General features: G+C 42.5%; 1 protein-coding gene and 1 long non-coding RNA gene across 2 annotated transcripts in view; one reads left to right on the top strand and one right to left on the bottom strand.

The window, feature by feature from the left end:
* Window positions 1-22,299, top strand: part of LOC119057017 (uncharacterized) — an 86,341-nt gene that overhangs the window by 59,028 nt on the left and 5,014 nt on the right. Inside the window, exon 4 of the long non-coding RNA XR_008392469.1 lies at window positions 20,192-20,310. This is a non-coding gene — a long non-coding RNA (uncharacterized LOC119057017). The remainder of the gene's footprint in view (window positions 1-20,191; window positions 20,311-22,299) is intronic.
* On the bottom strand, window positions 1,031-14,420 carry PTGER2 (prostaglandin E receptor 2). The gene is made up of 2 exons (XM_037155664.2): window positions 12,745-14,420; window positions 1,031-2,751 (listed from the first exon to the last, which is right to left on the bottom strand). Exons 1-2 carry the CDS (start codon window positions 13,582-13,584, stop codon window positions 2,530-2,532), a joined length of 1,062 nt encoding a protein of 353 aa, XP_037011559.2. The 5' UTR covers window positions 13,585-14,420; the 3' UTR covers window positions 1,031-2,529.

The following is a 22,299-nucleotide window of genomic DNA, read 5'->3' on the forward strand; positions in this document are numbered from 1 at the left end:
GCTTTCTACAGCTTCTAAGCAAACTCAGGTCCCTATAGGACCTTTGCAGAGTCGAGGCCATAATTTAGTACCAGAATTCCCCAGTTCTTTCTGGGAAAGATGATCTGGGGCCACAGTGAACCATCCAGGAATAATTTGGCCCAGAACAGACTGCTTATGCCCATTTCTGGACGCCTAAAGTTAGGGCTGGCATTTTGAGGTGAGTATCTGTGATAGTTTCTTTATCCATTCTCATTGCGCTGATTATCAGGGGCAAATAATAAAATCTAGGTCCTCTTTCATCACAATTTGTTTCTTTAATGTATCAGGCAAAGTTCTGTGTTTTCTTCTCTAACTGAAAATTCCCAGTAAACTTAAACAAGTATGTGATGAGATGGGATTAAAGAAAATAGTCACATATCCAATCCTAGTAATTTTTCTGTTACCTTCAAATTACCATTCATAGTAGGTGATTGACTCTTACATAAGATTTGTATCTCTGATTCCTTCTGTGTATATATCAGTGCAAACAAAATAGTCATTTAACACAGTGCAAGGAACAGGAGTAAACTAAGAGACAAAGCTCTAGAGATCCACCAGTTCTCTAATAAATGGATTAAATGGTTATACTTTGTTCTCACTAGTGATATTATGTCCAAGTTTACTATTTTAAGTTTTCAGGTATTATTCCAGATTTGGGGGTGGTGGTGAGGTGGGGGAAAGGATTATAAATAACAGTTCCATTTGGAGGGAAAAAGCCATTTGATAAAAGAAATCAATCTTCCACATTCCAAGTAACCTCAGAATGTTTGTATAGAAATCACCCACAAGCTTAATTAGTTCCATTTAGAACAATTTCTTAACTTTAGACAGAGAAGATTTACTTACATGTCCAGATCTTAGTTAAGTTAAATTTTGCCTGGTTTGTTTAAATTGGTAGAAAAGCAAATCATTTATTTATTCTTTTTAAAATAAGAGCTGATTTGACATAGATTGTGTCAAAACACACTGATGCCTAGAATGGTTTGGAAAAACTCTTAGTGATCATCTAGTTTGATAACTACTTATAAGAAATGGTTTTACGTAAGCAACTCGATGAGACTGGAAAAAACAAACATCCCTTTTTGTTTTTGTTTTGTTTTGTTTTGTTTTGTTTTTATAATGGCTATCCTGTAATAACACTCACTGAAAAAAAAATAAGATGGTTCTACTGTTTTAAAGATCACGTTAGGAAGAATCCTGTAGTACCAAGTACTTTACACTCTAATTTGCTATGCAACCATACTTTAAAAACTTGCGAAGTTAATTTTTTCTACTTATATTTTATTGGAAAAACATTATATCTACACTAACTATAAAGTGTTATTTGGGAGAATTCATTAGGTACTATTCCATTTTCAAAGTTTTGTTTCATAGTTTATTTTTGTGACATTTCAGATGAGCTTACATAGTAACTAAGATTACACAGTGCAAACTCACTGAAATATTTTGATGCTGAGTTTACACCATGTCGAGCATTTAGATTTAGAAATATATAAAGATATGATTCATTGTTACATGATTTTCTATATAGTATTAGTCAACCCGTGTTTCCTGGATAAAAATATAGGCAGATGAGTTTTGCTACAACACAATCCTCTTATAAAGTAGATGTTAGTTATGGCCTCAACATCAGCATTAAAGTGGTTCCAGTGTATCTGAAGAATTAACCATGTCCTTTCAGTTTTTAACATGGCTTCAGACATAGCCACATATACCCTCCACTGGAAACAGAATGAAGAGTATTAATCAGAATTAACTCTCTTAATAGTCTATTATTTCTTGTTGAGAGGAAAATTATGAAAAGTTTTCTCGATTAGTATTAGCATAACAGGCATTATAAAATAAATAATCTGACACTTTGACACACAGCTTCCAGAGGACCAGTGAAAAAGCTGAGCCTACCCCTCTATGAGTAACACTGTAGTCACTACCCCTCTATGAGTAATACATGCAAACATTGCAGTACAGAGTGCCTGCGAACTTCAAGCCTACTGGCCAAAGGAAGGGTCTGTTAAGCAATCACGAAACACGAGGCTTGGTTGCTTCAACATCTTGACTTCCTAGAGAATACATATGAAGGTTTTATCTGGTCTGACTGTACACTGTGTGTTTATAACATCAGTAACACAAAAGATTAATATAGAAAACACACAGTAACTATTTCAGGTTTTAAACAAATTACAAAACCACATGCTTTCTCATTCAGCAGGAAAGCTTAAATCAAAAGGCAACCGGGTCTTTAATGCCATTGGTTCCTCTAAAGCCGGAGTAACAAGCTCCAGGGGCAGCTTTTATGTCTCCTTCTGACACCTTCCAGGAAGTGCCTCCTTGTCAGCACATCTGCAGCCGAAACCACTGCTAAAATGTTGGTTTACTTACTGTTTTATTAGGGTAGCTTCAGTTTGTTTACAAACTAATTTTTTTCATTTCTCCAAGGAAGCCTTTCAAAATGATCTTCCAGATGCTAGCTAACTAAGCAGTTCTTAGCTATTGTCCACAAAGGTCAGTCTATTTACTGGCATTTGACCGTGTGGAACAGGAAGTTTCTGTTGCATCTTGTGCTCTTAGTGAAATCCGACAACAGAGGACTGAACGCATTAGTCTCAGAACAGAGGGCCTCAGGATGGCAAAGACCCAAGGGTCGATTATCGAGTTAATTGATAAAAATCTAAGTGCTTGGAGGTCCCACTTTTCTTTTCGGGAAGAGATTTCATTCATATATGCAAAAATCTGTAAGAAGCAAAAGGGGGAAATGATGTTAGTTTTACATCTCGGCAGTGGACAGGCTCAGACCATATGCAATTTTTCAAAATTTAGAAACGTGTTTTGTTGGTGGTGGTGGTGGTGAAAGGGGAATAGCAAAATCTCACACTTCTTCTATGTGTTTCTTCCTTACAAAAACTCTGAAACATAAGTATTATCTCCATTTGGCAGATGAAGAAGTGAACTTGAGGGAAGTTAATAACAACATGCTCCGTTTACTTCCAAATAACTTAATCTGACTTAATTATCACAATTCAACGTGAGAGGGTACACAAGACAGCCTGGGTTCCAGCCACTGGACTGCCCGGCTTTCAATCGGGCTCCACATAGAGCTTTGGGACCATAAGTAAAAAACTAACCTCTTAGTGCTTCAGTTACATCTGTAAAATAGGTGATGCCAATAATACCTCCTTCTTAGCTGGGAGGATGAAAGGAAGCAATATCTTTCTTCAAGCTACTGGAAACAGTGCTCACATAACAAGTGCCCCACAATGTAAGCCATTATCCCCATTTTACCAGGGAGGACACCCGGGGGCAGAGGAGTTAGGTGACTTGCCCAAGTTCCCAGGGCTGTTTGGTGGACCCCAGGGAGCTGGAGTCAAGACACAAATCCCAGCTCCCTTGACAGCGGTGCTTTGCTCACCAGGGGCTCCATCCTGGTCGTCCACATTAGAGCAAAGGTCTTCAGAGCTATGCCCTAAACACTGAAAAGTGGACACAGCTTCACATGTTGACCAGTGACCTCAAACTGATATACCAGCTCTCATCGGATTTCTTAGATATTTAGGGAGCAACACAGCTTTCGGGTCAGATAACGTGCTTGATAAAGATCAAACACTGCCACTCAGTTTACAGAAAAAAGGAAAACAGATGTAAACCACACCCAGCCACTTAAGACCACCATTCTTTATAATGCACCCGGACTTTCTTACCCATGGTAGCCCCTGAGTTAGAAAGCTAATCCTTCTTTCCTCCACTCTTCTTCACCAAAAGAAGGAATGTTTTTCTTTCCCTCTCTCCTGCTTACTCTGTGGCACCTGACAACTGGATATACAAAGCGAATTGCAGGGAGGCAGAAGAGCAGGCATCTTCGAGTTGCTTATGTTAGGACAATAGCAGCAAGGTTTGGCAGCCACAGGTGTTTATGCCAGAGAATCTTGGCATAGGGAATGGAGAAAAGACTTGGCAGATGAGTAAGGAAAAGGAAGAATTAATGGTGGATTTCCCAGATTATAGAAAGAAGAGAAAGTTAGGTAGGCAATAATTTTCTTGGCAGCTAAACTATTTTGGATGAAAAATATACAGGACTTATACGGTGTCTTTTAAGGAGAGATTTGGGAGCTTAGAAATCAGGATAACATTGTATATAAGTGTAGTTGATGAAAATATATTGGTCACACACACACACACACACACACACACACACACACAACTGAACACTCTGTAGCAGAAAAGTCTGAGTTTATAATCTAGTTTCCAAAGAATCCAGTAACACTGCACTGGCTGGCCACATGGGGAGTGTAGAAAGGGCTCGGGATTCCCGTGTCACAGCTTCACACGTGAAAATGAGTCAGGTTTTCAGTTCCTGATCTCCTTGGAGTGTGACAGAGCAATGAGAAGTGAAAAGTGGTTTTAGAGGATGAAGCAATTCTGTACTATTTGTTTCCTTTCCATTTCATCCACCATGTTGGGTGATTTTTGAAAATCCTTAAAATTTCAGGAGCTGGTCAATATTTTGCAGAGAACAATTTTTCTTTTACGCTTAGAAGAGAGATCTACTGCAGCAGCCCTTGAGGTTCTTGACATAAGCTTTGTCTTCTTCTTCTCCTACTTCCTCATTAAAAAAAAAAAGTTGGTTCTTGTCTTTTGCCCTGAGTTCATCATTCTGATCTTGTGGACCCTGCTTCTTTTAAATTATTATAAAATATATGTAACAAAATTTACCATTTTAACATTTCAACCATTTAACCAGTGCTACAACTCAGTGCCATTAAGTGCATTAACACTGTTGTTCAACTGTATTGTTTATATATTTTTTATTTTATATACATTATGATGCTTTGACATCCTAAAAACCTTTCTCGGTAGGTAGATACTGTCCCTTCAGGGATAGCCAGTTCTTGGAAACAGCCAGAGGCTCACTGGGGAGCAACCCTTTGATATGCAAACCAAGGAATCCTGAGCCTCCATCTGGTCCTATTCCCCAGGAAGCAACATTCCTCTCTTTGCCTTAATCTTCCCAGGGCTTGGTACCAGGCAACTGGAGAACAGCACTACAGCTTCGAGCCTGCTGAAATGATTTTAATAGCCAGTTCTACACTGGTCACCCTGTCTTGCTTCGCTTTTCCCTTGGAAGCTCCATTAAGGGCTGTGGCCCAGGCGCCTCCCAGCAACTGCTACCACTGCCTGACCTGCATTTGTCCTTTCCCATGTGGCCCTTGGTTTTGTGCATCCTTGTTTTTAGGACTTGGGAGTATGATGAATTTGTTTTCTTGAGACTCTCTTGTCTTCTCTTGTGGCCACACCTGACTGACCATCACGTAAAAGAACAGAAGAGCAACCATCACCAACTTCTACTTCCAGAAGGGAAGTAGATGAACTCTCTTCATCTTCCCAAACTGAAACTCTACCCATTTAACACTAACTCTCCATTCTCCTCCCCCTCCAGCCAATCCTGGTTTTTCATTAAAGGCTGACACATGCACATAAGTCAATTAATTAATGTTTTAATGATATGCTGCTTCAGAGGCTGGTAGAATTTATACATATTTTTGTACACCTACTAAGACATTTGCTATAAGAAAAATACCAAGTGCTAATCTAAGTGAGTCAAGTGAGTTTCAGTTCCTTAGGCCAGGCTGTCTCTGCGGGGCTTTACTGAGACTATGATGCCTACACAGCGGCACAGGTGAAAATAAGTGTTGGAGTTTTTTTTTAAATCTTTTATAGAATCCTTGCAGCCTCCCACAGAAAATTTCATGTTGGCACTGACTGGATGCTTTTTGTTTGAGACACTTTCCTACCAGCAGTATAACCACATAGTAGTTTTTTTTTTAAAGCAAATGAGAACTTTATCTAGCAGTTCATTGAAATTCATCAAAGAGCATTAAAAGTATTCTGATGGCTTGCTCCCTCCCTCAGAGACTCTGATTAATTAAATCTGGGCTGTAACATGTGTATCGGGTTTTTATCCCTGACCCCCCCCCCATGGGATTCTAAAGCCTGAAATAAAAACTAAAGTTGCACTTACACCTGGCCAATCAAACAAATGACTTTGAGCTCCCAGAATTCCTGATCATTAACATGCAATCTGATTTTCCCTTGGAAATTGAATCCTATGGAGATAGAAGCTAATATTTACTAAATACCTATGTGTGTCAGACATGGTGCTAAGCGATTTATAAGTCTTATTCTATTTAATCCTTATTTGAACCTGCAAAATATGATCATTCCCATTTCAGTAAGGAGGAAACCAAGGCTTACAGGGGTGTCCAACCTTTTGGCATCTCTGGGCCACAGTGGGAGAAGAGCTGTCCTGGGCCACATCTTAAATACACTGTGACATGTGATAACAAAAAAATCTCATAATGTTTTAAGTAAATTATGATTTCTGTGTTGGGCCACATTCATAGCCATTCTAAGCCACACACGGCCCGCAGGCTGCAGGTTGGACAACCCTGGAGAAGACTAGTTACTTTGTCCCAGATCAGGCCCCAGGTAAGTAGGGAAGCAACAGAGTCACACTCAAGCAGTGGGACCCAAATTTTCCTTTCAGCCACTACTCTGTTGCAAGTCTGTGATGTAAAGCCTCATATAAAATTCGCCACTGACTAGGTCTGTAGGAGACAACTTTTTGAAGGTGTCAGCAAGGTTTATGGGCAACACTGTTCCTGTTAAGAACCATGGCTGCATCTAAGTAGCTGCTTGGCTTTCTTGATGCTTTTCTTTCTCCCACTTTCCACATCTAAATTGCAGGCAGAGATCATTGTGTGTTTATCTCCCTTGTGAAATGCATTAGTAAGTATCCTGCCTATAGGCTTTGCGCAATTCATTCTTTGAAAACAAATTTCATGGAGGTATTTGATATTTTAAAGACATTCTTCCCCAAATCATAGGTGATTTGTGGTAGAGGGAGCAGGAGCCCAATTCCCTTCAGAAGGAAAGACTGAGGCATGGCTGTGGCTCCGGTACTAAAGGGTGTCCCCTGCCTTGTGCTGTAGGTGATCCCAGAGCCACACACAAAACAGTTAATGCTAAGGTTCAGAGCTCTGGGCCTGTGTATTCCAGAGCGGTGGCTCTAAACCCTCTGAGAAAATGTTGGATGCCGTGAACCATCTCCCCAGAACTCACATAAACACAAGATTTTGCAAATGATTTCAGAGTGGCCCATGCGCTCGCTGTCCACGGAGGGCAGGTTTGCAGGAAGTGTCAGCCTGCCCCGAAGGCACTTCCTGACCTTGGCCCATCCCATCACCCAGATGTCCCAACTGTAGAAGTCTTAAGTCTAGTTTTCTGTTAGAGGGGAGCAATTTTAGGTAGCAAAATAGTTTGAGAAAAATAAAGCTTGGTAGACCTTAATATAATTTGAGGTACAAGAAAGGTGAGCTCAAGATAAGGATGGGGAGTGGTGACCAAAAACTTCACAGGAGAGGATAGGAGAAGCCACAAAGAGATCAGGTTGCAGATTAACTCAGTCTTAAGCCTTCAGGTGGAAAGAGACTCTGATTGCCTTCCTGAAACAGTGTCTTCAGAGACCAATCACATACCATTTCTGTTCTTTTTTTTTTTAAAAAAAAACTTAATACTGTGATAGCCTCTTGTAAAACCAAAACAGAGATATACCATCCCTAAGCTGTTTTTCTTTAAGCTGATGTCTTAGTCATCGGAAACAGCAGTGATGATCAACACTTCTAAGGGTGGAGACATTAATGCACAACTTCTCTTTTGGGGAAAGGACTATGGTTTTTGTTGTTTAAATTAAAAATCCTCAGTGTAATTGTGTCTTTATTCACAACCACCATTTTATAATATTAAAGGGTAAAGGAAAAGATGTCATGTGAAAACACTCATATAGGAAACTTTCTTCTTGTAAAAAATATTTTGTAGTCTGGGATGGGGGTAAAAAGCAGAAAACTGTACTTGAACAACAATTACAAAAAAAAGAGTATTGTGTAGCTCTGTGGATTGAGGCTGATGTGGATCAGTGGATTGAGCACTGGCCTGCAAACCAAAGGATCACCAGTTCAATTCCCAGTCAGGACACATGCCTGGGTTGCAGGCCAGGTCCCCAACAAGGGGCACATGAGAGGCAACCAACCACACACTAATGTTTGTCTCCCTTTCTTTCTCCCTCGCTTCCCTTCTCTAAAATAAATAAATAAATATTTTTAAAAAAGTATTGTGTTTGTGTACAGATGATGTGTTGTGAAATGGTGCACCTGAAACCTGTATAATTTTGTTAACCAGTGTCACCCCAATAAATTCAATAAAAAGGAAAAATAAGTAATGTGCATGAAAACTATTTTGACAATCCCTAAACACATCATTAATGATGCATGAATGATAAAGGACCTTCCAGTGGTAAATGGATATTCACTTAAAACATCACCAAGCAAAGTTCATTATGGTTATGCATAGAGATTTCTAGATTGCTCTTTCATTTGTACTAGAATTGTGATAGTTTCCAATTATGTAACTGGTCAATTTTATGTCAGTTTTACAACCCCCATTCATGTCATAAAGAGTACCAGGAATGAACAGGAAACTGCAGTATTATTTACTTGAGTTTGGCCTGTAAGGCAAAGATCAGATTTCCACTAATCAGGTTTACCTGAAAAATATAGCCCTAAAGAATTTCTAAACCTGAAGAAATTTTTAGAATGAGTCAATGGTTTGCTCTTGAAATTTTAGAAGTGAATAAAATGCATAAGCACTTTATCCTAATGGCATGTGGGAAGCAGTTCAAAAGACCAGGAGTTACCGACAATCACTAGTCAAGTAGTAAGAAAGTGGCTTGACGTGGTTGGGAATGAAGACACAAACAGTATCTGAGACAAGAAGGGGGCCTGATATATTTCCTGCATTCTGTTCCATTTCTTGAAGAAAGTTTCTACTTATCTCTGTGAAATGATGACAACAGCTGATTAACATAAGGAGGAATTTATTAATTTATACAATATTCCTCTAGTGCATAAACAGTTTAGAATATGTTGTTGGTCTCATGAATGATTTCCTATTGGATAGCCAAAGTAATGTCATTTCATAAACAACTCATGCCTTTTTAAAAAATCACTTAAGAAATGTTTTGTGGTAACAATGCAAGATTTTACAGGAGGGGTAGCCTGATAATTTCTTAATTAAAAGAAATTCTGTTTATTTATTTTTAGACAGAGGGGAAGAGAGGGAGAGAAACATCAATGTGTGGTTGCTTCTCACATGCCCCCTACTGGGGACCTGGCATACAACACAGGCATGTGCCCTGATTGGGAATCCAACCTTTGACCTTTTGGTTTGCAGGCTGGTGCTCAATCCACTGGGCCACACCTGATTATTTCTTAATTTAAACATCATTTACATTAGCCAATCTCCTCAAATCTCAGTCTCAACTTTTTAATTCACAGATCTGTGGAGAAGTAAAAAGGAACTTACACACTTGGCCCCAGCCCAGGCCCCTTGATCCGATATGAAGTAAAAGGTCTTTCCCATTTTATTTTTAAAGCTCACAAATTGGAATTAAGGGGCAAAGTAGACCAGATATTTCTCACATCTTCACAATTCTCTTTGAAATTTTGAATTGATTTTCTCCTATGTTACCCTGCAATAAGCACTTCCTCTCTGATAGTGTAGTGGTTACATGCATAAGCTCTGTGTTTAAACTGCCTGGCTTTTGAATCCTTGCTCCAACATTTACCAGCTGTGGGACCCAGGGTAAGCTAATTGCCTCACCCACAGAATGGGGATAATAATACTATCTATTTCACAGGTTGTTGTGAAGGCAATAGGTTAGTGTATGTAAAAATTAGCACTCAAAAATGTTAGCCATTTTGATGTTGATGAAAATAATGATATTGAGGTTGAATCTGACTTCATTACAGGACTCTGGGTATTTTACATTTTGATAGTTTCACTTCCCAGACTTTGGAAGTCCTAGACTGGGATTCTTGGAGATTGTAGTAATTCTAACCTGCCCACACCTTGGGACAACAACGTTAGTAGTTTCAGGTTTCCTAAATCCCCACTCTCTTCCTTCCCCCTCTCCTGGAGTGCTGGAATAAGCTGGCGTCCCACTGGGCACTGTCTTCCTTGCTGAGCCACTTTTAAGGGACATAGAAAGCAGCTCTGGCAGGACCAGGCTGAGATAGGGTCACTTGTCAGTATTTTCTGGGATGCAAGGGAAAAAATTAGTTTGAATAGTTCATTAATAACTTTTTTTTACCTTGCGTATATTTTAAATTGATGATATTTTGTATAAATTGAGTTAAATATATTGATTAAAATGAATGTTTCTTTTTAATTTTTGCTGTGTGGTTTCTAGAAAATTTTAAATTCTGTATGTGGCTCACATTTGTGGCCCATACTGCATTTCTGTGCGTCTGCTTGTGCTCTGTGAGAGGAACAGAGAAGTGTCTGAAGGCAACCGCAAGCCTTTCCCCTGTCTAACAGTTGGGAGGTGTGGAAGTGAAGCCCGCCTCAGGCGGGAGATTGGTGCACGCAGTTCCTGATCACAGGTTTAGGGTGGACCAATGAACCAAAAAGACATGGGGGGGGGGGAGTGTCCCACGGGGCACATGGCAAGCATTTTGCGATAGCAGAATGTAGGCATCAAACAGTGGCCATGAGTTTGAATTATCAGCTAAGCCCTCCAAGAAAGAACTTAAATTGAGGTAGTATAGCATTTCATAGGCTTTAAAGTGCTGTGTAAATGAAGACACTAACAAGTACCAAGAATCCACTGACAAAATAATCTTCATCTAGCTCCACCCCCCATGCCATAAACAGGCACTTTAAATAAAAACACAGCTTCAGAGCGAACCTCTTACTCCCCCACTCCTTCTAACCAGACTTCTAGCTCTAAGTCCCTTCATAGCAGCAACTCTGGAACCGCCCCTGGCTTAATATTAAATGAGGGGGGAAATGTGTGTGTGTGGATTCATATATATTCAAATATATAAAATATACATATATTTGAAAATTAACATATTGATGTTGGAGTCTTCATGATAAAAGGCAAATTTACTTAAAAGAGGGGAACCTACTCCCCCAAAAGTTGATTTAATTCCTAACATAATCTCAATGTCCTATCGGTGAAACAAAACAAACCCATAGAAGCCGTGTTGGTTTCTACATCACAGCATTTCTGTTGCACAAACTTCCTGGGTGTGAGTGGAATGGGGTTGCAGCCTCCCACAATCCTACTTCATTGAATAACATGGTACATTGTACACACCCCATCTCATTTCCCCCCGAAGTGTAACTTACTGATTCCATTTAGCTTATGTCCTAACAGAGGGTGGGGCTGAAGTGTGTGCACAGTGGGAACCAGGGAGAAGAAAATATAGCTAAGAAAACGAGTTAATTTGGGGCAGGGGAGGGTCATATCCAGGCTTTTAGAACCCTGTGTTCTTTCCCACCCCTGAGGATGAGCACATGAATATAATCAAAGCCAATGATGACAGTGGGAAGTAAGATAAAGTTACTTCCTCAGTTTCTACAGGTCGGACCAGCTAATGGCAGGCACTGTCCATTCGCTTTTTTTTTTTTTTTTCCTACAAGACTGTGGCAAGTGGGAATCACTGACAACTACTTACTCCCTGCAGGGTCAGTCTTATTATTCGGAAGATTATGAAGTAGAGCTGCCCAAACTTCCAGTTCCCACATCTTTGTAAGAGGCCAGCCCACCCTCAGACATACCCCTGGCTCTGTATGGCCCAAACTCACAGCTTTGCAGAACTAACTCCTGAAGTTGCTCTGCACCAGGACAGCACCCAACCCAGTACCCAGGCTCCTGGCCTTCAGTTCTCCAGATTGGCTCTGGCCTGCGGGTCATGGCAAGTGCTGGACATGCCTACCTCTCCCATCCCTGAGATGGACCAGCCATTCCTATTGTGGTTTTGTGCTCATAAAAGTGTACAATTATAAGTTGAAGAGCGCCTGTATATATTTCTGACAGTGACATCAAGAAGATAGTTTGTAAGAGAGTACAAATGCCTCCTCTAGAGGGATTTCAAAAGCTCACCAAGGGGTTACTCCAAGCAACCAGCCTTTCCTGTAAATATCATTACAGACCTATTGTATTATGAGTTTTCATGGCCACAAAGAGTTACACTACCAATATGTAATTTAGAAAGCCTATAAAGTTGAAGGTGTTTCTGGAACTTTGAGGACAATAATGAATGCTCTGGAATTCTGCAACAGGGACCCTTCTCACCCCAGACCATTCTCAATGGCAGCTACGGGTTGGGTACCACGTTTTACCCCGTGTGAAACAGCAGGCAGTTATGGAGACTAGCACTAGTGTGTGGGAAGGGGGTACCAGGAGGCAAAATGCAGCTCAGAGAAGTCAGTTTGTTATTGTCAACCACCCAGAGGGGGAAGGGGCTGCCTCCTCCTCAGATGCTAAGCCAAGCTAATTTGGGGGGGGGGGGTTGCGGTGAGGGAAGGGACACTAATAACAGGCCTTTGATGCCAGGATGGGGAGCTTGGCTGGCTTAGTGAGTGCCAAGGCTCCCTGTCAGCGGGACTGTATTACTGTATGGGAAACACTAACCTAGAGAGGCCCATGCGCCAGGGTTAGTGGGGAAAGGAAGTGGGGAAAGGTGAGAAGCAACAGGGGAAGTCTACAGATTAGGACACGTTTTCACAAGTTGTGAAAGTTTGTGTGGCAGTGGAAAGGGTGGAACTGAGAGAGCGTGTGAGAAGGCTGTGCAGAGCTGGTCTGTGGAAACGAAGTGAGTGACTTACTGTGAAAGGCAAGGAACAGACGGCGAAGGTGATGGTCATAATAGCAAGGAGAATAAGGTGGTCTGTCTCCTCCGCCATGGACACCCTTTCCCCTCTCCTGCGGGTCCCAGGGCCTCCCCGGCTGCCCACGGAGGGTCCACAGCGGCTTCTCCTGCTCCGGCGGTACATGCGGGTGAGGTTGACGATGACGCTGAAGTTGCAAGCGAGCACCGCCAGGATGAGGAGCAGCAGCAGGGTGGCGTACAGCTGCAGGTACGTGGTGCTCCCGTGCTTGAGGAAGCACCACGTCCCAGGGCAATACTGGACGTACTGCTCGGAGGCCAGCAGCGGCAGAGAGCAAAAGAGCAGGGAGACTACGTAGATGGCCGGCAGCACCGCCAGGCCGCTGCGGCGCTTGACGTGGCGCTCGTAGAAGTAGGGATGCCCGATGGCTAGGTAGCGCTCCAGGGCCATGGCAAAGAGCATGAGCATCGTGGCCAAGCTGAAGAAGGTCATGGCAAAGGCGAAGTAGGTGCACGCACGGCTCTCTGGCGCCAGTGCCACCAGGGTCTGGTTCCGTGCATACGAAGCCAGAACCACGGGGCTGATGAGGCAGGTCCCGAGCAGGTCGGTGAACACCAGCTCGGTCACCAGCACGTGGAACAAGGAGATGGAGTTCCCGCGGCAGGCGCTGCGCCCCGCATCCCCCAGCCAGCGGCGCGCCAGCAGCGCCAGCGCTATGAGGTTCCCCAGTACCCCGGCCGAGAACATCACGGAGCTGATGGCTGGGCTTTCGCCCGAAGGGAGCCACTTTCGAGTCTCGCAGTCCTCGAAGCGGGAGTCATTGGAGGTATTGTCCATGGTGGGGTGCCAGGAGCAAGGATGTGTCCTCCTCTCTCGGCTTCTACCTGGCAGGAGGGTCTGACAGCCGGAGCGCTCCGGGACCCGGAGAGAAAAGGGGAGGGATCGAAATCCAGAACCCCCTTCCGGCCCCCCGGCGCTCCCGAGGGCTGGCTCGACCCAGGTCTCCCACAGCTGCCGGAGGGGCAGCTCCGCTGCAGCATCCGGCCAGCGCTCGAGGCTCCTCCGACCTGCGCCCGCCGGGTGCCTAGGAGGCTGCTGCCTTCTCCTCCGCGCCGCGCGTGCTGAGCTCAGTGTCACAGGTGTCCGGGGACAGGCGCCCACGAGATGTCCCGGGGCACTGTGCTAGCCCCACGGGCGCCAGCCGGGAGTGGGAAGGGAGAGGGTCCGGGTACTGGCCGGGAGCACCGCTGGGCAAGAGGTTTGCTGGCCGCAGGCGTCTGGGAGCTGCTTGCGTCCAGCCGGAGCGGTGTTTCTTGCTCCGCTCCCTGGAGTCTGGATGCTTGAAGCCGCCCAGTCGTCTGGCCTCCTCTAGGAAGCGTTTGCCCTTTGCAGAGGGATGGAGGGCAGCAACGGGGAAAGCAAAACTAATTACCAAAAAAGAGAGAAGTTAGGAAAACCCAGTCCCGTGAGATGTTAAAAAAGAAGAGAGTAACAGACACCAAAGACATCTTGCAGTAAGACCAATATGCTCTTTATCTTCTTCTTCTTTTAACATTCTCAGGAAGACACACTAAGAGGGCGGGACCCACGCTGGGAGGAAGTGGGAAGCCAGCATGTCCATCCAATCAACCAAACCATGCGTGCCCCTGAGCTGCCTGTTGCACTATTGCTTTTGTTTGGTTGCCACCATTTCACCTTTTCCTATGCCAACACCATAACGGCTAACCAACCACTTGTTTAAGCAACCATTTTTTTTTAAAAAGAAAAAAAAAAGATTCTTGAACTTGTGGAGAATTTTTTATGGACACAGCTTTAACTACTGCACATTGTTCTCTCCTCAAGCTCTGCCTTGAAAGAAAAGGTTGCTCAGCCATTAATTTTTTCAGTTAACCATGGCGTATCCAGCAAGACCCATTCCTGGTAAAGTTTATTGGTTAAGTGGTCAGGTTAAGAGACTGCAACTGACAAAAATGGTTGCTTACCATCTATCGTCATACTTGCAGAGTCCTGAAAATGGGCTTATGTGTGACCAAAAACAAGTCCAGTGCGACAGACAGGAGTAATCATATTCTACAAGGAAGGTCTTAATCACTCTGGGGAAGGGAGAAGGAGAGAAAGGTGGAAGGATTTGCATAGGAACTGGCAAGAGCTGATGAAGGAGTCTATGAAAGGCTGTTTGTTCTCTTTGGTTCTAGTGTTGAGCCCAAAGTCACCATAGGTCAGCCAGGAGGCAGTCAGGGTAGAAAGCTGGACTTGGATGAGAGCAGATTCATCACGTTGGAGCAGAGGAAAGATTGCTGAAAAGCACACTTCACTAGAGTCTACTTGCTCCCCAAGGATACCTTAGCTCACATTGTTAATTTGGGCCTCAGGATTGGAATGGGGGCCGGTTCCCAACAGGGCAAACCAAGGGTGTTCTCTTTTTCTCATGTAAGAAGTTCAACAGCGGCAGGTTGGTGAGCCTCCCCCGGCGGCTTTTCTCCAGCCCTATTATTCCTGCTATGCTGGCTTTCTGTCTACATGCTCTTCCCCACCTGGTCACCAGTTGCTGCCTCTGTCAGTCAGGATTCGACCAGAGGAACAGACCCACTGAGTGATAAAGAATGTGAAATTTATTGTTAGACGCTAGACCTGTGTCCTTCAATATGGTCGCCACTAGCCACAGGTAGCTATTCAAATTTAAATGAATTAAAATTAAGAAAGAATAAACATTTTATTTCTCAGTTGTGCAAGGTATATGTCAAGCGCTCAAGAGCTACATGTGCCTAGTGGTCATCATATCAGCAGCTCATATATAACACACTGTCATCTTCACAGGGGTTCTACTGGACAGCACTCACATGATTGTGGGAGCTGATGAAAGAGTCTATGAAAGGCTGTTTGCTCTCTTTGGTTCCAGTGTTGAGCCCAAAGTCACCATAGGTCAGCCAGAAGGCAGTCAGGGTAGAAAGCTGAACTTGGATGAGAGCAGGAACAGACTTGTAACCCACAGGGGCAAACTGGAATTCATGAACAACTGGAATCCTCAAAGACAGACTGGATCTGCATGTATTTCTCACTACCTCCAACCTTGATAATGCAGGAGAAGCTAACACCCTTCATGGAACTGCGCATGCACTTGACTTAGGACTTAGAGAGACTAAAGAAGGAGATATGGCGGGAGCTGGAATCTAGGTGCTGCCTCATGACAGCAAGGTGAGCCAGCAGAGTTACCACCTTGCCTGGAGCCCTGCATTGTCTCCCAGAGCATGAAAACCATGGCTGATGCTTGGCTGCTGTCTTCCAGATCTTGTGCATCATTTCTCTGAGACCAACAGTAACCCATGCAGGATTCTGGAAAACAGACCCTGCTTAGCTGAGTTGACATTGTACAAAGTCACCACAACTACCCAGCAGCTCCAGGCATCAAGTCTGCATTGAAGGCAGCAGGGGAGGGAGAGACAGCACCTGCAAGTTTGCTCTGTCTTGTGCCTGTTTCTTTTTTTTTTAATATTTTATTTATTTATCTTTAGAGGGGAAGGGAAGGAGAGAGGGAAACATCAATGTATGGTTGCCTCTAGTGGGCCCCCTGCTGGGAACTGGCCTGCAGGGAACTGGCTTGCAACCCAGGTATGTGCCCTGACTGGGAATTAAACTGCGATCCTCTGGTTCGCAGACCTGCGCTCAATCCACTGAGCTACACCAGCCAGGGCTTGTCTTGTGCCTGTTTCTTTCACCAGGAGAGTGAAAGGTTTTCGAAAAGCATCCCAATACACTTTCCTTCTCATTTCATTAGCCAGAACTAGGTAAAATGGACAACTGTTAGCTCTAAAAAAGGCTGAAAAGGGGGCTGAAAGAGGCTGAAATTTCAACATTTCCAGCCTCTTCTAGATAAGAGGCAGGCAAGGAATGGCATTGTGTTAGTCAACCAACAGTGTCTGCTGCAGATCTACACAGTGCATTACCCACTGTCAACTCCTGATATTAGCTGGAAAGGAAGCTTGAGAATAGCTATTCCAAGAATACCCATTTCATTCACATCTGAAGAAACTGAGGCATAGACAGGCTGGGTGGCTTACCCAAGGACACCAAGAGTTAGTGCAATCAATATAACTAAGAGTGTGGAAGCCATACCATCCAATTTATATCTCAGGCCCCTGTGTATTGCCTATTTTGTCCTTTTAAGGCCCTAAAGGAACATGTGGCAAGATACCAAATCCTCAGCACTGAACTCGAACTCATTGGCAAATCACTCAAAACAATTTAAATGTTACTTTGTGACTGACACATTGGTAAAGTTTGAAAAGATTGCACATACCCAGTATGACCAAAGATGGAAATGGTTTCCAGACTGACAGCTGTCAGAGGGGAGGGGAATTGGGGGATGAGTGAGAAAAAATAAAGTGGTTAAACAGCAAAATATATCTGTAAAACACATAGACACAGACAACAGTATGGTGGTAGGCAGAGGGAAAGCCGGTGGAGGAAGGTGCGAGAAGGCAGAGTGGGGACCAACGGGGACAGAAAGAGACTTTAGGAGATGAGCACACGATGCACTATGCAGATGATGTTTTGTTGAGTAGTACCCTTGAAATCTGTATGGTTTTGTTTACCAATGTCCCCCTGGTTTAGTTCCACCAATAAACTAAAAAATAAAGATGGCAATGGTCTCACTGTTGGTGAGAGTAGTGGGTACAGCCTTCCTGGTGGGAATAGTTCATTTATTATTAAAAAATTTGAATATGCTTTAGCCCAGAAAAAATCAAATGTATTACCCCAAGGAGACATAAATGCACAAAGATTTTACACACACACACACACACAAAGAAAGCAGAAGGAGCATTCCTTATTGCAAGAATCTAGAACTGAATGCCCTCTCATAGAGGACTGGTTTAATACATTCGATATACTTATGCAACAGAATACAGTCATTAAAAATGGTGATGTGTGTCTACATTTATTAATAATGATGTTTATTATCTGTTGATTAAAAGCATGTATACTATTTCAGTCACATAAAATTACATGCATAGGTATTTGCATAGAGAAGCATCTAGAAGGATGTTTAGCAAAATATTAATTGTAATTTCTCTTGGTAGTGCTTTCTTTTTTATGCCTGTCTCTCTTGGTTGATTTTTTTTGTCTACATATGAAAAGAAGCTGTTTTTTATTTAGAAAAAATTAATCATTGGAGGAGACTGTGTTTTCTACTTGGCTAAAGGCAGAAAGTTAGATGCTAATGTTTTAAACTCTCTTCCAGTTCTACACTTTAAAGAGTGAGGGGGTCTTGTGCTCTTGAGTGAGGAGGAGTTTGAGACTGATGGAGAAGATTGGAGGTGCTGCTATACATTTTCACAAGGATTTTGTAATTCTCCTACTTATCTGTAATTCTCCTACTCATCATACATTATTCACATTTTCAGATATGGTGGCCTGTCCCACTTCAAGTGACTGCTTTGTCATTAGATCCTTGTCATCCCTTAGTGTCATTGCTTGACCCAGTTGACACTACCATCACCAGGAAGTCCCTCTCTTATAAAGGTGGTAACAAACCAATCAAAAGGTCAAAAGTAAAAAAAAAAAGCAGCCAATAGAAACCAATTTCAGGATACGTTCAAAAAATTAAGGGAAATTGTGAGTAGGTGGGCAAAGAATCTTCAATAGAGAAAGAGAAACTATGAAAAAGAACTAAATGGAAATTCTAGAGCTGAAATTCATAGCAGCTTGGATTTGGCAGAAGCAAGGGTGACCTTGAAGATCAGTCATGTTTGGTTGCCTTTCTTTCCATGTCACATTAGTTTTGTGCTCATGGGAAATATTCTCACTCTTTCCACACCACGTGAAGCTTAGATGACTCTTTTCTCCTACCTGTCCTGTTTCTACCCAAGCAGTGAAGCATCGGTTTTCTATGCTCTCAGATCCCTCAGATCTCTCTGAGATTTGGGGGGTACAGAGACACATTATCTAGGAAGGTCTTATGTCAACATCTTAGCTCTTGTGTTCTCTTGTACTTTACCTTCCCTCCTTCACAGCCTCACAGCCTATGGAAGTTGTTGGGCAGAGAAGTGGTACAATTTTGCTCTTCCTCATCTCTGATCTGGGCTCCTCACACCTACTCTTTCAAGTCCTAAGTCAAGAATTGATGGCCACGTTGTGTTACATTGTCCTTTCTCTGAATCAGTAAGCATAGAATGCTCCAGCTGCTGCTAAAACCAGAGAAAGGTCTGGAGCATCAGGAAGTACTGGGCAAAAAATACATAGGTTAGTGTGCCAAGTTAGTATCCGGCCACCTTTGCATTCATGTAGGCGTGTGTGTGTATTCAAGAGAGCGGGGTTTATTACAACTTCACAAAATTGTTTGAGAAACAATTTGATAAAGTCTTTGCAAAACCCTGAGTCAATAAAAACTGTTTTACAAATGGATGTAAGAGTACAACAGTTCTCTTGTCCTCAGACGGGAAATACCAGAAAGGCAAACCCACAACACTGCTTGTTAGCACCAGAAATTAGATCAAATGAATCACTCCAATAATGTTAGGAGGACAAATTGCCTGTGGTTCAGAATTTGTTTAAGATTGATAGAGCACAAAGAACCCAATATGATTATGAAAATTCTCTTAAAAAGGTTTGTTTTTAAGGATAGAATGAACTATGAAACAGTAAAGCACATTTAACACAAAAATAAGGCTATGGTTGTTCAATTTGTTTGTACAGAGTAATGACTGATTACAGAAATTTTGGGAAAAAAGAAGAAGAAAAGTCACCTATGAATGTATCCATCAAAAATGGGCACTCCTAACATTTTGATGTTTCCTTCCATTTTTCTTCTATATGCTTTTGTTTCCATCCTTGTGGTAATATTATTGATAATTTTATACTGCTTTTTAGAAATCTTAAAATTATAATGACTAACTTACATTACAATATGTGCATGCTCTGAGATGCATAAATCACATTTTTAGAATACTAAAATCCATTATTTTAGTCACTTAGCCACGTATTTACTGAGGCAGCACAGGATAGTCTCCGGAGCATGTATGCTGGAGTCAGATGGCTTTGAACTCAAATTTTAGTTCTGCCCTTGGACAAGTTACCTCATTTCAATGTGCATCAGTTCCCTCATCTGTAAACTGGGGGTGTGGCAGTACTTACCTCATAGGCTGTGGTTGAACTGAGGGCCTGGCTCATAGGAATCACTGAGCAGATGTCAGCTGTTTCATTATTGAGCTGGGTCCTGAGTGATGCTAATATGGCCCTGCCCTAATGAAGCTCATAATGAGATGATGATAATAATAATAAAGGCTATAATTTATCTATCAAGAACTTAGTATATTCCCTAAACTGTTAAAGTCTTCATATACATGATCTCTTTAATTGTTTAAAATGTTGTGTTCTTTTCTTAAAATTGAAGTATGATTGACATACAAAGAACTGGGTGTATTTAATATATACATTCCTACTTTAGATGAGAAAGGCGAAGGGACTAAGCAGTACAATCCGGCGGTTCCAGAACAGCCACAGAGATGTGAGTTACAGCATAAGAAGTGTGGTCAGTGATATCTGGGTGCGTATGTGTGGGACCAGGTGGGTACCTGAAGCATGGGGGACCACTCTGTAATCAGTACGTGATTTTCTAACAATTTTGCTGTATTTATCATTCATTTTTAAAAGTGTATAGGAAGGGTCAGAGATATTCTCATTTTACAGATGAACAAACTGAGGCTAAAAGGATAAATGCTTCAAGTTGTAAGTATAAGGAAGTTATTTTCAGTATTGTTTACATATTACCTTTAGAAACTAACTAAATGTCCAGTGGAAGGGAATTCTATAAATACATTAGGTATACCTGTTCAATGAAAATTTTGCAACTATTGAAACATAGAGCACTGCACTTATTTATATGGGTAGATGTCTACAGTGTTAAATGAATGATGCAAATCATGGAAGACTATGTATGATACGATTTCATTTCTGTAAAAATAAACACTGAAATATATGACTGATGAACTTTCTTTTTTAAAATTTTTTATTGATTATGCTGTTACAGTTGTTCTATTCCCCCCTTCATTCCCCTCCACCCTACCCCCATCCCCACCATTACCCCCCCTTTAGTTTATGACCATGTGCCTCAAGTTCTTTAGATTCTATATTTCCCATGCTATTCTTGCCCCATCTATTTTCTATCTACTGTCTATGCTACTTACTGTACCTTCTGTATCTTCTCCCCCCTTCTCCTCCTCCCACTCCCCTGTTGCTAACCCTCCTTGAGATCTTCATTTCTATGTTTCCACTCCTGATCTAGCTGTCCTTTTAGTTTGCTTTTGTTTTAGGTGTGGTTGTTAATAACTGTGAGTTTGTTGTCCTTTCACTGTTCATGTTTCTTTAACTTCTTTTTCTTAGATAAGTCCCTTTAACATTTCATATAATAAGGGCTTGGTGATGATGAACTCCTTGAATTTGATCTTATCTGAGAAGCACCTTATCTGTCCTTCCATTCTAAATGAAAGTTTTGCTGGATAGAGCAATCTTGGTTGTAGGTCTTTGGATTTCATGACTTGGAATACCTCTTTCCAGCCCCTCCTTGCCTGTAAGGTCTCTTTTGAGAAATCTGCTGACAGTCTGATGGGGACTCCTTTGTAGGGGACTGTCCCCTTAGCTCTTGCTGCTTCTAGGATTCTCTCCTTCATTTTAATTTTGGCTAATGTAATGATGACGTGCCTTGGTGTGTTCCTTCTTGGGTCCAACTTTTTTGGTACTCTCTGAGCTTCCTGGATTTCCTGAAAGTCTATTTCCTTTGCCAGATTGGGGAAATTCTCCTTTATTATTTGTTCAAATAAGGTTTCCAATGGTGGCTGTGCCTTTCCCCCTTCTGGTACCCCTATAATTTGGGTATTGGAGCATTTAAAGATGTCCTGGAGGTTCCTGAGACTCTCCTCATTTCTTTGAATTCTTGCTTCTTGACTCTTTTCTGTTTGGCCATTATTTGCTTTCTTCTAGTCCACTCCATTGATTTGAGTCCCAGTTTCCTTTTCATTGCTATTGGTGTCCTGTGCAATTCCATTCATTTCAATTAGTTTCGCCTTCATATATTTGTCTAATTTGTGGCTATAATCAACCAGTTCTGTGAGGATCCTGATCACCAGTGTTTTAAACTGTGCGTCTGAGAGTTTTGCTATTTCTTCATTGCTTAGATTTATAGGCTCTGGGGCTTTGAGATCTTCTTGAGCCATTTTTGGTCTGTTCTGGCCCTTTAAGTGTGAGGAGCAGCGCCTTGGACTCCCAGGTCGCTGGGTTGTGACGCTGATGTGGGGGCGTGGTCAGAGCGGGGAAATGGCAGCACCCTCTGCTGTTTCACGCCGCTGGGTGAGGAGCAGAGCCTTAGGTGTTTCACCTGGGCCGGGCCACTCAGAGTCTCTGGGTTATGACGCTGTATGTGGGTCAGAGCAGGGAAATGGTGGCGCCCTCCCTGCCGCTGCCGCGGGGACCAGCTGGGCCCCGGTCCAATCGCCCACTCCCTCGCTTGTCTATCCGTGCACCAATGCGCGACCACAGTCAACCCGCAGCCCTGCTTCC

The sequence above is a fragment of the Artibeus jamaicensis genome, unplaced genomic scaffold (genome assembly GCF_021234435.1).
Source record: "Artibeus jamaicensis isolate MK-2021 breed Jamaican fruit bat unplaced genomic scaffold, CSHL_Jam_final contig_548, whole genome shotgun sequence".
NCBI lineage: Eukaryota > Metazoa > Chordata > Mammalia > Chiroptera > Phyllostomidae > Artibeus > Artibeus jamaicensis.

Excerpts from the sequence above, each read along its gene's own strand:
- PTGER2 (XM_037155664.2), bottom strand. The coding sequence starts at position 13,584 with ATGGACAATACCTCCAATGACTCCCGCTTCGAGGACTGCGAGACTCGA. Across the intron at positions 2,752-12,744 it reads TCTGTTCCTTGCCTTTCACA|ATTTTTGCATATATGAATGA; the intron begins GTAAGTCACTCA and ends TGCTTCTTACAG.